Raw genomic sequence first — 16,717 nt, 5'->3', positions numbered from 1 at the left:
CTTTTCACATTTAGGGGGCAGCTGATGCTGAATGAGGCTTTGCTTAAGGCATGTGCCAGATCCTTAATCTTTTCTGCTCACACCCCTTTTACTGCTTCTTCCTGCTGCTTCTCCATGGCAAATGATGCCCAAAAGGGATCTTTTCCGTGGTCTAGAACAGAGGGCCAAAGAGCTCTGCTGAGAATGCAGCAGGGATATGCAGAGGAATCCTATATATGCTGCAGGGTGATCTAAGGTGAATGCTTGTGCTGAGTGCCAAGCTCAAGAAAAGCTGTCAAGTGGGCTAGAAGGAAAGACAGCCCCAAATGTTTTTGCAACACAGGTGCAGCTTCTGACACTTCATTATCTTTACATAATGGATCTAGCTAGCAAGCAGCCACAGCGATAGGGAGGTGAAGTTTCATGGAGAGCAGTACAGTGAACTCTTTTTGCAGTATTTTATAATCAAACACTACAATCCTTTGGAAGACATGACTAAAAGTGCAAGTGCAGACAAAGCCCCCCTTAGGTAATTCCCTTGATTAAAACTCTCAGACTCAAAATGAATCTAATTAAGGACATTGTGAAGGCACAAAAAGTCAGTATGCACTTATGGCCTCTTTTGCAGATGGTGAGTTGCCAAACAGAATTGAGAATCTTAACTGCAAGAACCATCGACAAATTCAAAGAGGATGGTAAATTAGGGATGGCAAAATTCAGACTGTTACATAACAGCAATGCTGCCAGATCTCCTGGTTCTTGCATTAGATGCAAAAGGCATCAAGATGTGTCCTCAAGAGAGGACATAGCGCTTTTTATAAAAAATACTGAAAAAGGAGACCGCAGACACATGCCATCCTCAGTGACACAGCCAGCACAACTGATGAAAGAGGATACCTTTCCTAGCAGTTTGTTTTTCCTTCGTTGTTCGACACTGCTCCCTGCACCACTGTTGAGAGACATCCAAACACATGGTGTCCTCATCTAATAGAGTTGTCACAACTGGCCAGATGTTGCTTTTTTTTCCCACTTCAAGACTTTTTAGGAGGCAATATGCTTTCATGTGTCACTAGAAGTTTTCATTTCATTAATCAGTTTTCTATCAAAATGCTGATGTTTCACAGATATTTTTCTGTGATAAAGGCAAGTCAGCTAAAAAACACTGTTGAAAACAGATAGGGAAAATATCGACCACTCGAAGTTAATTTCTGTCTGATTTGATTTTCTCCAACTGTCTGCATTAGTCTCCCAGGAAAATAAGTCTACTCAAGTATAGTAAAATGTGCCTATAAATATGTGATACAGATAAGACAGACAGTTTGTCTATTTGGCTGAGTAGAATACTGTTGGATAAAAAAGAAGCAGAAGGTACTTGGGAATTATAACTTATTTGCCTTCACTCCATTCAGTTCTATAATCAAGAAAAAATACAGATAATAACAAGCTTTAAGTAGGCAATTACCTCAAGGACCACATGTTGTACTCTACAATCAAAAAAATAGCAACCAAGTGAAGGGTTGAAATATATTCTAATAGAAAGTTGGGAGCATTTTTTTTTTCATACACTCAGAATTGCCTGGGTTAGAAAAGACCTTAAAAGACCATCTAGTCCCACCCATGGGCGGGAATGCCTTTCACTAGAGCAGGTTGTCCAGTCTCATCCAGCCTAATATTGAGGAATTCCAGGCATGAAGCATCCACAGCTTCTCTGGGAAACCTGTTTCAGTGTCTCACCAACTTCATAGTAAAGAATTCCTTTTTTATGCCCTATCTAACTCTACTCTCTTTCAGCTTAAAAATATGGCCCCTTGTCTTGTCTTTAAAGATCCTACTAAAAAGTTTGTCCCTGTCTTCCTTTATAAGCCTCCTTTAAATGGGGAAAGGCCATGATAAGGTCTCTCTTCTCCTGGGCAAACAGACCCTGTCTTTGCTGGAGAGGCACTCCAGCCTTCTGACCATTTCCTTGGCCTCCTCTAGACCTGCTCTAACAGGTCACATCCTTCTTATGCTGGGATCCCAGAGCTGGACACCGCACTCCAGGTGCGGTCTCATCACAGTAGAGCAGAAGGGCAGAATCCCCTCCCTCACCCTGCTGGCCACACTGCTTTGGATGAAGCTCAGGATACAACAGGCACTGTGGGCTGAGAGTGTGCATTGCCTGTTCATGTCGAGTTTTTTACCCACCAGTACCCCCAACTCCTTCTCCTCAGGGCTGCTCTCAATTAATTTATCTCACATCTCACAGTATTTGCTGGCACTGCTGATTACCTTGACTCAAGTGCAGCACCTTGCACTTGGCCTTGTTAAACTTAATGAGGTCCACATTGGTGCACATCTCCAGCCTGTGACAGTCCCTCTGGATGGCATCTCCTACCTCCAGCATAACAACTGCACCATTCAGCTTGGTGTTATCTGCAAATTTGCTGGAGCTACACTCAACCCCAGTGTCTGTTTTGTTGATTAAGATGTTAACTAATATTGGTCCCAGAACCAGTTTCCACTCTAACAGTTTAAAAATAATAACACTTGAAGTTATTCTGATCTTAGACAATTTCTCATGCTTAGAGAACAAAGTTCAATCTTCAGCTTACCATTTTTTGTGACACTATATGCATGCACAGATATCTAACAAGAGACAAAGAATACTCAAACACTTATTTTTTATGGTTTAAGAAATAAGTATCCTAAAAGCGCCCAAGGCATTTAAAGCTGCTATACAAAAAGTCAGGTCATGACGTTGCATTGAGCGCAACTGCTCTTGATTTGCTACAAATGTTCAACACAGTTCCAGTTCTCAAAGCATCACACTACCATTCATGCTGCAACCCTCTTAACATAAACACAAAACAACATAAACCACAACACAAAGTCAGTCCAAAGTCTTTAAAAATGGAAACTAATAATTAGAACGAGCTAATAAGTTACTGGCCTGGATCCTCACCTGGTAAAAGACTGGGTAGTTCAACTGTTCAATCGATATTTTTAAGTGGGTGTCATCATACAGACAAACAATAACACAAACAATTTTAACATAATATAAAGACGATCAAAACCCCAGAGCTTACAATCACTTGCAATATTAGTGACAGACTGAGCAAGAGTGACGACTTGAATTTGTTTCTCATTCATCTACTCATAAAAGGTGACAAGTTGATAGCTGTGGACCAACATCATGCTGTGGTCCAGAGCCAACGGAGATGTCAGTGAAATCTTGCCAATTCCTTAGGTGCAATAAATCATCAGAGCTCTATTAGTCAGCCCTCTAACTTCCAACACCCAAAGATTTGGCTCTATCTACAATGCATGTTCAGACAAGATATAAATCAAAGCAGTGTCAACTTGACCACAGTTAGGTTTTTTCCTTCTCAAATATTACTCAGACTTTGATAGTTAAAAGCAAATCTCACTGAAGTCATCTAATTTGCAGGAGGAGGAAAGCATTTACAGCAGAAATTTCCTATAAACTCAGCAGACCAAGTTTTACTCATTATCCATCATCCCAAAAGCTGTTGTTACCTATGCTGGACAAATTCCTACTTAATAGTCTGTAAAGCACTTGAAATCATCAGTCTTTCTTGCATAAGAATGTGGAAAAGGAAAGATCATTTCCCCTTCCCTGCATCACCACCTGGATCTGGACAGCTCCCAGTCACCACATTCAGCTGGGGCCCAGTTACAGAAATCAACAGTAACTCTGCACCCCCTAAGCTGGACTCCACCATCACGCTATACCAAGCTTGTCACCAATCCCCACTGCTCCAAGTTGAATGCATTAAATTCCTGAAGAGGCTGAACTTCTGGAGAAGAACTGCTAAGTTACAACTCAACACATCAACAGTTTAGGCTTCCCAAGGAGCTTGGTCTAGACTTAAGACTCATTACTGTTCTTTCTCAAATGCATTAATTATGGAAATTTTACCTGCCCAGGGCTGCTCCAAGCACAGAGACTTACCATTCAGTCCCTCAAATCTTTGTATTAAAAGGCTCAAACTTACGGTAGAGTGCTGAATGGGTATCCAGGCAGGTGTTTCGACTGAGCATTTGTGAGATGGGCATCTGCCATGGCTCTGCTGCAAATAAGTGAAAAGGGCATTACACACAACACAGTACGTGCTGCAATTGCTAGGCGCGATGGGCTCCATTCCATAGGGAGCATCTAGGAGATTGCTCGTAGTCATCACACCTCACAAAGTCATTTTCCACTGTCATGTAGGAAGAATAATCTGCAGTTTGCAGGACCAAAAAGGCCACATGAGTTGTCTATTAATTTTGCATTGAAGTTCTGGGTTACGTGGATGGAAATGCATCCACTCCCAACCCCGAGCGTGTGCCATCTGCCTTCCCTCCACAGTGTAGCATTCAGAGAACAGTGGAGTGTCAGTCAGCAGGCAGAGATGGGCTTTTTACTCCCATTTCATGACAGGCTGCATTTTTTCCATGATGTCCCCTTTGAACCAGTGATAGATACAGCCTGAAATACCCATCAGGGCTATTTTCTAGGAAGAGTATGACCCAGATTTTTAGGGCATGTTTCTTTTCTGAGCAGAATGCTCTGTTTGCTCCCCAGGTTGGTCCCTGGAGAACATGAGCAAATATCCAAGACTCCTGCAGTTCCCTGAAACTTTGCAGAACAAAAAGAGTGAGGGGTTGATTTAAAGTCTAACATTCCACATGGCAGTGTAAGATGCAACCATCAGGCCTTCAGGCTGATCTTCCTGTAATCTCCCTTGCATTTGCTGTGATTCAATTACATTTCAGCCAAGGTTTGGAGCCCATCAGAATGAATTGCACAGCAGATTGGGTCAGAGTCCCTGAAGAAAAGTTCAGAATAAATTCTGGTGTCTGCCACCATTACTCTCAGCATTTCACATAAGAGTCAAACTATTATTTAGCTCCCTGAATTGGAGGACTCTTGTAACCAGGTATTTTACTGAAGCTGGAAGTAGTATGGGGAAAAAAAAAGCTTTCTTCTTTTTATTTTCATTTAAGCCTGATATATCACAAGCAGCTACATTGCACCTTTCTTTTCCCCATGCTGAGAGTAAAGGATGGAAACCTCTGCAAACACTAATGATTAGAATCTCACACAATTTTCAGTTTTGAGTCTAATTTAAAAGCTCCTAGTGTTTTGTTCTTTATCTCCAAAAAGTTAACATTTGTAAAGCAGTGCAGTACTACTTTTACAAGTTTAAAAAAAAAAAAAAAAGTGGATATCAGATTAAACTTTGTATTCTCCAAAACTTAAAACTGGCTATCTTTAACATTTTCAATTAGATAGCTTCAAGAAATACTCAGAAAAACAGCTAGCAGGCAAGAATAATTGTATTTTTAGATAACAGTTTAGAAAGTCCTTTTTAAAAAGATTTGACAAAGTCACTGCTATCATAGCACCAGAATCCTGCAAGTGTGTGTTATCTCCTGTAAGGAAGAGATGAATGCAACAGTAAACAGTGTAATCCTATCAAGATCATAAAACTATAAATTAATTCTGATTAAAATTACAGCATGAAACACTAGTAATTATTTTTTACTTTAACAATTGTACACTTTCATTCTTCATTCCAAGGCAAGTTAAAGGCAAGGTAATTAATAATGTGCTTTGGACTGAAAGTATTTTTCTGATTAAAAGCCTGATCTTACAGATGGAACTATGTATAACTTTGTCAGGAGACTCCTCAAAAAGACTCCTTGCATTTTTAAGAGAATACTTTTGCAAAATAAAAGCTCCAAATCTCATAGCAGGAGGGGCTTATTGTACTCTTGTCTTTGAGATTCATACCTAAATTGTCCCAAGGCCTAGAATCCCCTGGCACTTGTGCATATTCAAAGGTCAAAGAGACAGCAGTAACTGGGAATTGCTGAGAGGCAGCAGTTCTACAGAGTTCCCAATTTTTCAGGGCAAGAGCTGTGCTGGTTGTTCCTCTGGGATGTAGGGTGACCTGCAGTGTTTGGCCTTTCACAGCTGGATATTTGAATTACTGTTCTGGTAACATGACATTGCACTGGTACTGTCTGAGAAATGCATGTAGTTCAAGGGCAAGGACTGAACACTTCTACAGCTTTTTGAGGATTTGGAGTTGGATTATTTTTGAAAATTACAGAATATTTCCTATTTGAATGATCACTTCTTTTTGTTTTGTGTAAAAATCAATGCATTTCACACTTTTCATATCTTAGACACTCACCTAGTTGAAACAAGTCTTAGATATAAGGTTGTAAATCAGCTGCCGGTCACACTTTCCTTTCTAAATGCTCAGGGTTTTTTAATAGCCAAAAGCTCCAACATCTAGAGAAGCCAATTTAAAAAAAAATAGCCAAAAAGTCAACACTACCTAAAGTATTCTGCAGGCATATGCAATACAAGTAAACATAGGAATAAATACATTGGCAAATACTTACAGGCTGTAGAAGGAATTAATTCAATTTGATTATTACTGCTAACATTTTCCTCAGCTTAGGAGTTTGGTAAGCCAAAAAACTACAGACCTTGGCCCACCACTACACTGAAAAGCTAAAAATCTCAAAAGTGATGAGAATCCATAGTTTAAAACCATCTTTCTTCAGAAAGCCTTCACGGGAGGACAGAAGCACCTCAAGTTTGTTTTTTCATGTTTGCCAACAGTCATGTGTTGAATACAAATATACCTTGCCCTGTTTTTTGGGGGAATATGTTCCAATACAAGTTTTTCTCCATCCTAAATGGAAAGAGAGGGGCTGTTTCTCTATAGGTCATGAATGAGTGATTTCCAGAGTCTTGCTTTACTCCCTTTCTTTGAGGATACTCTGCCTCCTGCACTGAGCTTCCCCTTGAGACAGCTCCTACACAGTGACAGACACAGCCATCCAGGAAGAGGCTTTATCACAGCTTACTGAAATCAAAGCCTTCAAAATACACAATAAGATCTTCAGCTCGTATAATTTTTATATAAAGAGACTTGGGTACACAAAAGAATAATTTCATTCTCATTGCTGAATTCAGCATCATTCACAGCTTTTTTTCTGGGATGACACTTCAAACACTTGATAAATTGCATAGCAATGATACAGCCAGGAAGCAATGAAGCAATGACCAAAGTCAGATAGAAATGCTACCTCCACATTCAGCTAGAGACAGTGCAGTTTCTTCTCTGGAGGCCCTGACACATGTAATTCCCAAACCTATAGGTTTATCAAACCTCCAGAAATGCAGACCCCAGGGGTAACCAGCAGACAGAAAGGCACCAGTCTCAGGAAACAAAAATCAAGGCTGCAAGCCCTTCAGAGGCCATGCACAACACCTGCCTTCCTAGCAAGCAGCCCTTAAGCAAACTTCTTTCTTACATGCTTTTCTCAGTCAGGTGTTAAAATAACTGACTGCTACCAGCACTATTTAGGGACATCAGTATAATGTATTTGGAAATGCATTAACACAATGCAGAGTGGTAGCGCATCAGTGCCCACAGCAATATTGCAGAGGGAAATAACTGCACACTGAATATTGAGCTAGAAGGTGAGAGCTTTGGAGCACTGCACAAGAGAGGTTTCAGGTGACAGAGATGCAACTGCACCTCAGCAAGCTCTGGGGAAGATTTCAAGGAAGAACTCCTCTTTTGTGTTGAGCGACTTCAGGAGCAAGCAGGTATATCTTATTGCCACTTTCTCATAGGCAGGGAGAGATTTTTATATACATAAAAATTCAATATCAATACCAAATTTGGATGGCCAAATATTAACATGATTCTGTCTGGAGACACATTCAGAGGCAGATCTTAGCTCTGCAGGAAGATGGAACAAAATCCAGAGAGGATATTTAGGAATATAAAGGTTCAGGGCTTGTTGAACTGCAGGACTCTTTAAGATCACACTTAATATTCATTCTCAGAGAAGATATTGCTGATGAAAGTCAAAAGAAATCACAGGCCATATTCCATTTGTATCCACTGAAATGGCCAGGAATACAAATACAAGAAATTGTATCCAAGTCCTTGAGTGAGGTCTCTAGTAACAAAAGCATTGGCTGAAGTCAATCCCAGCAGAACATTCTCAGCTACTCCTACACATTCTTCCAAATTATCTTCTCTGGTGCTCTGGAGACATGAAAATCGTAGATCTCAACTAGAGGTCTCAGACTGAGCAAAATATAATAAGATACCAGGCCATACCCCTGGCCTAATGATTCACTCATAAATAACCATTCCATTCTCCTTGACTGCACATATCTTCTTATTTTCCAGAAGTCTTGCATCAGGTGAATGGACACAGAAAGAAATTTGCACAGCAGTATCAAACTGATTAACACAGAAAAGAAATACATGTTTATGTTGAGAATAAGAGCCACAAGACAAATCTTTTCTGCTTTTCCAGCTATGCCAAATGCATAAAAATACAGCTCACCTTGGCACTGGGAAATTATCTTCCCACCTTCACCCAGGTCCTCCAAATATCAAAAAAAGCACCTGCTAAGGATGCATAGCTCTGCTATCATTAAGCAGCACTATTATTGAGGCAGCATCAAGCTCTCGTTTCCTTTTCCTTGCTCAGTGTCTTCTTCCACTTTACCTCACCTCTGCAGCTCTCCACTGCTTTGCAGTATCGAGCCCAAGCCATATCTGCCTGAGCTGTTAATTGAACATTTTCTGCTCTCAGTTTATAGAGTTTTTCATAGATTTATGAAAAAAATCACCCTTCTCCTTTCATAGTTCATAACCAGTCTCAATAAAGACATCTCTCTAAAATCAGCAAATTATAATCTAATGAAATCTATTGAAAATTTCAGTTGCACTAAACAAGGTCAGTGCTCAGAAGAAATGAAGTGTCACCCAGAAATGGAGATCAAAGTAATTCCCTTCCATTCCTGCTGCTGCCATAGAGACCAAGGGAGGGGGAAGAAGGGAAGAAGAAATTTAACAGACTTAATTCTTCCTGAAATTTATAATTAACTACAAGGGGAAAGGGACTATTATCCCATTTCTAAAGAATAAAGGAGAAAAAAGTTGAGCTTTTGACAAGATATAATTACCAGACATTACATATGCAGTGCACATTGGTTTGTTCTGTGTAATTTTCTTGAAATTCCCCCCTCCCCAAAGGATTTTCTTTTTCTAGAAAACACAACATGTGTCTCATCAGTTTACATTCATATGTTTGAAATCCAAATGCTAGAGGCTCAGAATAATTGTTTCAAAATTTAACATTGGTAAATAAAGATTTGAAATAAATACTCAGATACACTCCCCATCTGTCAAATATCCCTGAGCATATTCTCCACCTAAGATAAATGGTAATCAATGAAAAGGATCTTCCTACTCTTCTAAGCCTGTGTAGTTTAGCCAGCAGCCAACCCATAGTCATCAAAGCTGTCCTCAAGTACCACTTTAGAATAGACTTTACTAAATTACATGTAAATTTTATGGATTCAGCACTATTACACTTTTAGGGTCTGGCAGGAAAACACCACAGTTTGAAGTGCCCATCAGCACCTAATAATGACTATAGAAAAAGATTTTGATTCTTTGCTAAATGTGAATCTCTTGGGGGGGAAAATCATTATGTTTCCTTTGTTTTCAGTTTGTTATAGCCAGGAAAGTCAGCACAAAAAAAAACTTAGCTACTCAGTTTATGACTCCAAACTGCAATGATTCAAAGCCTGGAGTCTTGGAAAGAAAAAACAACAAATGTTGCCCAGATCTATTAACAATATGCAGGCACAAAAATGTGGGGTTTTTTTGTTTGTTTCATATCCAACTAAATTTAAATCATATCCTCATGCCGTATTGCTCTCTACAGCTTTGTTAGTTTTGGTAAGATTATACTGGTTTGTAACACCTGAGGCACTAGTTAACCTCAGTATCTATATTGAGCTTAATAATTTCCTAATTTTGGGACTGATCTATAGCCTCTTAGCCACATACAGCCTATCTTTCAGGAAGTCCCACAAAGCAAACTGAACCTCGTTGTTTAAGTATATGACTTTTTAAATCTCTATATTGAGCATTTTTCAGATTAACATAATCAAACAGGGGAGAAGTGATGGCACAACAGGCCTATGACAAAGTCACCTCAGCATAAATAAATATTCTAACTATTAGCTATCAGGCCCAAATCATCAATAATTCAACTGGATCTTCCAGTGGATTCCTCTGCAAAGTGGAACCAGCAGCTGGCACACAGTGTGTGGACCTGCTCCTCACCTCCACCAGTTGACTTGATCTCATGGACCATTCTGCCCTTCTCAGAACATCTAAGAACTGCTTCTGCTGCCACTCTAATTCAGAGAGTCTGGAACAGTGAGGTCACCTCAGTTGTGCCATATCCACATTTTTCCATTCTTCAGCCATGTCCTAAAGACACGTTCCAGATAACTGAGTTGGTTTTGAGATCAGCTTTTGTAGGCTAAATGCTGAATGGTGTTCTCACGTGGAAAATCCACAGTATCCTACTGGGACACAAGACCTGCTCCTACATTTCCCAAACACAGCATACCATCAACATGGATTTATAATGATATACTTAATATAGTTTTGAAGTTAAATAGCTGGACAAATTTTCTAGCTCTTCTCTGCTTTACTCTTAACTTCATGCTACAAAGTGAGGTGATGAGTGTGTGGAGTGGGAGAGACCTACAGAAAAGTCCTAGCACACCCAGGGTATAAGCCAGAGGTTTGTTCTGTCACTGACCACTGCAACTTCTTATTTTCCATGACCATCATGCACATTGTGAGTTTTGATCACACATCTGTTCAGAATTTTGCCTAAAGTGCACACAGTGGTGTCCCTTGTTCCACATATATGGCTGGATGAGCAGAAGAAAATAGGATAGACAGATGTTGCTGGCTCCTGGCAACCTTGTCATTCAAAATTGTACACATGCAACTTTGGGATAGGTTAACAACATAAACAAGCTTACTGTTTTTCTTCCCAGCACCAATACAAAATAGGGGGGTTTCCTTCTGTCTTTATTTCATTGTTTTAAATGTGTGAATTAAATTCTTAGAAAAGGTGCTGGATGGGCAGCCATGAAGGAAAATTGATAATTTTTCAAACTAGACTACTGCAGAATTCGTAAAAAAGTTACAAAAATGAAAACAAAATGCTGAACTTCTTCACTAGTGGAATGAACTGAGCATTTTATTAACACAAAACAAAAACAAAACAAACCACCAACTTTTTTTTCTGTTTTCCAGTTATGTGAATAATCACATTTTCAATTAGTTGCTCCACAGGGGTCAGTGACAATCAAATTAAATGTAAGACCTGTCTAGTGAGTAATCTGGTGTAAATCTCTACTTAACTGGAAGCTAACAACAAGAATCTCTACAAAGAAGTAAATGTTGCAGAATTTTCAATATTTTGATGGCAGGAATTTATTTTTGTATCTAAAAAGTCAAGTTCAAGCTGAATGTTCTCCCTGGCTCTGAAGGCAAATTTTCTATTTTACAAACTGAAAGACACAGTTCTGGGACACAGCAATCCTACTGCTGCCAGTGCTCAGTGCTGAGAACATAGGAGTCAGGCACAAAAGGTAAGTGGTTTAATATTCTTAAATAAATTTGGATTATTTAAGTGGTGTCTCTTCTTTGTGTACATCTTCTCAAAACACAGAAGCACTCAGGATAAAATCTGAGATCTTAAGCAAACCTCAAAACACAACTCTCATACAAGTGGCAACCAACACTAATAGTTCTTAGGGATGTTACTGATGTTAAGGATACTAAACCACTAGTCTAGAGTGCCCAGGAAGTTATAAAATCTCTGTCCTGATGGAAGGTCATTAGCAAGCCTTGCCATTGGCCTTCTGGGTTTTAAATGTGTGAATTGCCACCTCTGAGCTTTCCCTTCTAGCAACTAGTGCCAGAAAGCTTTTGGGGCTTTTTCCCACTGAAAGCTAATCATCCTTTCTATGCCACATAATGCCAAGAATTGAGGGTTCTGGGGGAGCACCTCCTGTTACAGTGAGGAATGTCGAGCTATTTATGCTCTTTCTCACTAGAGGCAGCTCCTGTTGTATTCATGAATCTGTAAAAGGCAGAAGGATGGAAGGAGAGCTGGAGAGGACAGCATGTTGCCTTTGACTGTTGGGAGGCACAGTGGGAATGTTCTTCCCTTTCAAAGACTCCTGGTGTTTCCGCTGGGATGGAGGCTCAACCTAAGCTTTATTTATACCTAATTCTTTCTAATGATAAAATAATGCCACCAATTAACATGCTTTATGTGACAGTAAAGGAAAGATGCTATGCTGGAAACATGATCAATTAAAATAAACCAGGACAACCATAAGAAGCTGTCCTTGACTGATTCAGCATTTCTGCAGTTCTGTGCTCAGAAATGCATGGAAAAATGAAGGAAATAAAAAGAGGAAGAATTTGTACAAATTAATATCTTAAATCTATCTTAAACATACTTTACACTTTGGCTGAAAAAACATGAGTAGGATTTAAGATTTGGCAAGGTATATCAGAAATTAATTTTATTAGATGCCATCTTTTACCACACAGAGTTCAAAGCTGGATCTGTAAATCCATTGAACATAATGTACAAGGGCACATTCACTTCACCACAACATTTATGTCATTTTCTATAATGTGAAAATACCAAAAATTCCAGACTAAATTTAATGACCAAGTTTTAAAAATGTCAACTCTTTGAACAGTGTTCATCTTTTGCAGTTTACAAAGTATTTATCTTTTACTCCCGTTTTATGACTTAAGAACTAAAGAATAAACCTGATGTATTTACTCCCTCTGACACCAAGATCCACTTTTTCAAGACAAAGAATGGCAATTATCTGCATCAATCAGACAAATGGCTATTCATATATGGACAATTAACAGATCTGAGGTCAAAAATAAATACACTGTTGCTCTGTAGAATTCATGCTTATCAATTTTTTTTTTTTTAAATAACATATTTTCTGAAAAGGTCTGCTCTTTTTATAATAGTGAAAATTAGCATAAACAGATAAAAAAAATTGGTGCTTTAAAAGAAGGAGAGTTACTCTGATGAAAATAAAGGCAGTAAACTCAGATTATGGACCAATACAACACTAGTAAGCTCAGATTACTAGCCCATCTATTCAAATATGGCCCAAAGTAAGATGAGCAAATCACTAACTTCTTTGTTTTCAAGCTGCTGCAATATGAAAGTGTTCTGAAACTAGACTTTTACCATTATTCAGCTCATTTACATATGATATTATGCTGTTTCCTCATGCCTGCAAATAGAGAGCCGTGTACAATTCACATTGTATCTCATTCCAACACCAACATTGGCAGAAAAGAGTGAATATCTGGAGTTGAATATTTGAGGTTCACTCATATGCTTGATTTTGAGATAATTTCAGACACTCAGTGTTGGATTCAAGAGACAGAAAAGCTGAAAGGAAAAATGTGTGTAGATGGAGTTGGGAGCCCTGCTCAAGGCAGCAGCAGTAGTGAGCTGGCAGTGAATCCATGTTTGTTATTTCCCAGAAGGCCCTGGGAAAATATTCAGAGGAAAACTTTCAGCACCAATTCATGAAATAAATAAGTGATGTCTCTTGACATATTAAAAAAAAAAAAAAAAAAAAGGTACTAGGGCATGTTCTTTTCCAATTACACCATCTTAAAACTTGACTTATTCCCCTGTCCCCAAATCCAATTTCTATGCACCTCTATCCGAAACTCTCTAGGCAAAGCATGGATGCAACTGCAGGTCCCCACTGCACAACAAGACACCCAAAAGAAGCTCTTGTCTCCAATCACAGCTCTTCTTTTCAACCTTTTGAACTGGAAAACAGTACTTCAGCATGTAAAAACTGGATGTTTAGTGTGATCCTGCATCTCAGCCCTGTTCAGCAGTGTTGTAGCTCCATTGCTGAGTGCTTTTCAATGGTATTGCATCAACAGGTACCCACAAGTGCCCCTGCTCTGCTCCGGGGCTGATTGAGGATATAGTCTGATTCAGCACAGCTTGTGGGAGCCAGGAGGACCTGGAAAGAACAGGAAGTGAATGAGGCCACAGCCTCCTCCAATTTATCCTCCTTCTGTGGCCTCATTCACCTCTTGTTCTCTTCCCATATGGGTTTCTCTACCAGCAAGATGGGAATGACAGCTGGCATCTGTTTCCATGGCTCCACTGCACTCCCTGCTCTCTGCAGTGGCCACCCGCTGCCCCTCTCTGCTGCCCATGGGTGCCCAGGGTATATCTTCCTGCCTTTCTCCATGCTACACACGGGTGTCCCCATTCTGCACAGCTGTGACGCAAAAAATGACACCAGTGATGCCAGCAGTGCTAACCCCTGCTTTGCCTTATCATTTGTGCAGCCTTCAGGTGGTATGGCCACCACAGGCATTTTGCAAGTCCTGTGGAAACTATGAAATTCACCAAAGGTAAGGCAGAACAGAGAGCATTGTGCTGAACCCCAAAGCTGGATGTCCCCTGCTAACTGCTCCTTACAAACCCCACCACCACCACGTGCAAAGGCAGCTGCAAACGCGCTGAGCTGCCTGCCCTGTAGCAACAGAAAGGGAGTTCCCTCATCATCACTCTGCCATTTAATATTAAGTTAGTTTGAGAAGTTTGAAGATGTCTCAAGGAATCACTCAGCTTAACCCTACACCAGATCCTTAGGTTGGGAAGTGTCCCTAGCCCTGGTCCTTAGTTTAATGCCGCTGCTGTGGAAAATAAATTGTCTGTATTCATGTTCAGAAGAAATTATTTAGAAGGACTGTTTCCAAACAGTCCAGCTAGATCTAAAATCAGTATAAGAGTGCTGAACTGGGTCCTAGGCATTTTTATTTTTCAGGCCTACAGAGGCAAAGTAATTTATGTTTTTTCCCAAAAAAAGCCACAATAAGCCACAAGAAACTTGCATCTCTCCAATCAGAAACACCATGACTATCTAAACTACATCTGATTGGCCCCCTTAAAATCCTAGGACCCATATAATGCCCCTTTCTTTATTATTCTTTAGTTTACAGAATAAACTGATAAGCTGAGAAAATATGTGCAGTATACCATGTATTCTGAAAGTGCTCTAGTTGCTAGAGTTATTAATAGACACAAGCATAGGCTAAGATAAAATATGAAATCCTTTTCGTTTTACTAGTAAAAAATAAGTAAAAAGCATATCATTTAGAAAGTCATATAGAAACAAACTGCATAATGTAGAGATAAAGACAACAAAATGCTCATGGAAGCAAAGCTTATTCATCACTTTATCTTGCAACCTGACACAGTACATGCTTAATCTATTTAATTACAGGAACAGAAAAATAGCAGAGAAATATGTACACAGAACAGCAATGTTTCCAGTCCTACCTTGGTCGTGACAATGCACAGACAATCCATTCTGTAAATCTCCACAGAAGTGTATGTAAATCATAAAAATAAATCAGCAAGGGTGAGGAAAGGCTTTTGAATAGCATGAACAGAACCGGAGGCTTGAATCTGCACAGCCGGCTTTTCCAAGTGGGGCCCTCATAAGAAACTCGAGTCCTCCTCCACAATGCTAAAGGCAGTCATGATGCTCACAGGGATCAGTAAACCCACTAGAAATCGTCTCAAGCAAAACTTCCAGGTGGCTTATCAGGCTTGATTGCTGCATTGTTCAATCTGAGATCAAAATATGCTGTTGAATGATATGCAGCCCTCTAAATGGGAAGATGAGAACCACAACAAGCACAAAAGAGCAAAAGCATCACATTTCAGCCCTAGCTCTGGTTTCACAATTCTGATCTGCTGTTTCAGTATACCCATAAGATTTCCCTTGCCAAGTCTCTCTCTCTCTCAGCCTCTCTCTCGCTCTCTCTCTCTCTCAATCTCTCTCCCTCCCGCTCTCTCCTTCCCTGTCTTTTTTTTTCCTCCCCCCTTTCACTCGCTCTCTTCCCTCCTCTTCTCTACTAACTCAGAGCAAGCAGAAAACACACAACTATCGGGCCCATATATCACAGTGCTGTCACTTCTCTGCCAAAACAACTGCTTTGGGTTGTAAGGGGTTTTATTAAGAGCATGATTCCTACAAACACACATTGCTGGAAGTGCATGATTGAAACATGAAGGTGTGTGTGAGAACTCGTGCGTCACAGCTACAATTGCTCAGAATTACTGGGTCAGATTCGGATTTGGGAAGTGAATATAAATAACAGCTGGATAAGGCAAACTTTAGCTACAGCAGAAAATAATCAGTCAGGGGAAAGAACCAGGATTTGCATATTTACACATGCACGTGGATCTGTCAGCACAACAGTGATATAATTATAGTTTACCACCCGTGGAAAAAACCCCTACATTTCATACATTATTCAAAGCTTTGTAGGGGAATTTTTTCCCCCCCACCTATGAAAAATATATCAAACTTTTAATTAAAAGAAATCACCTTTAACAACAGAGCTTAAACACTCCTTAAATTCTCTCCCAAACTTTTCTTACATCACTGACAGATTCAAAAACTTAATCTATTTATCTCATGTTCTCTATGTTCTGCTTGGAGTTTTACAGACTGTTTAAGCCCCCACAGCCCTACCTTTCTTGCAGTGATGCTGGTGCAGAGCTTGCCTTTCAGATGTTTTACATGAATCATTCTGAGTTAGAAAGCTTGCTGTCAGCTCTTACGGGCTTCCCTCTCTTCCAGATAGAGGAAGAGAGAGAGAGAGGAAAAAAAAAGGGAGGGAGAGAGAAAGAGACTCAGAAGGGGAAAGATATGTAAAATGAAAGCTCTGGCCAAAGAAAGAGGAAAATCAATGCTCCTATTCACTGGAAAAAAAAAAATACAGCCAACTGG

The 16,717-nt window shown here is 39.8% G+C and overlaps 2 protein-coding genes across 26 annotated transcripts in view; both read right to left on the bottom strand.

Annotated features, from left to right (window-relative positions):
• Positions 1-16,717, bottom strand: part of PICALM (phosphatidylinositol binding clathrin assembly protein) — a 355,304-nt gene that overhangs the window by 10,727 nt on the left and 327,860 nt on the right. The gene's annotated exons all lie outside the window — the stretch shown is intronic.
• The window catches only part of DLG2 (discs large MAGUK scaffold protein 2), a 993,421-nt gene that overhangs the window by 821,984 nt on the left and 154,720 nt on the right, over positions 1-16,717 (bottom strand). For 13 of the 24 annotated variants that reach the window (XM_074535042.1, XM_074535043.1, XM_074535044.1 and 10 more), the window contains exon 6: positions 3,975-4,049. The exons of 2 other annotated variants lie outside the window; for them this stretch is intronic. In XM_074535042.1, coding sequence (XP_074391143.1) covers positions 3,975-4,049 — 75 coding nt within the window. Of the gene's footprint in view, positions 1-3,974; positions 4,050-15,255; positions 15,755-16,459; positions 16,532-16,717 lie in introns of those variants that run through there. 9 more of the 24 variants (XM_074535058.1, XM_074535066.1, XM_074535061.1 and 6 more) reach the window with 6 other exon arrangements.

The sequence above is a fragment of the Zonotrichia albicollis genome, chromosome 2 (assembly GCF_047830755.1).
Source record: "Zonotrichia albicollis isolate bZonAlb1 chromosome 2, bZonAlb1.hap1, whole genome shotgun sequence".
Taxonomy (NCBI): Eukaryota; Metazoa; Chordata; class Aves; order Passeriformes; family Passerellidae; genus Zonotrichia; species Zonotrichia albicollis.
The sequence above is the reverse complement of the archived record's forward strand: the minus strand, read 5'-3'. Positions and strand labels throughout refer to the sequence as shown.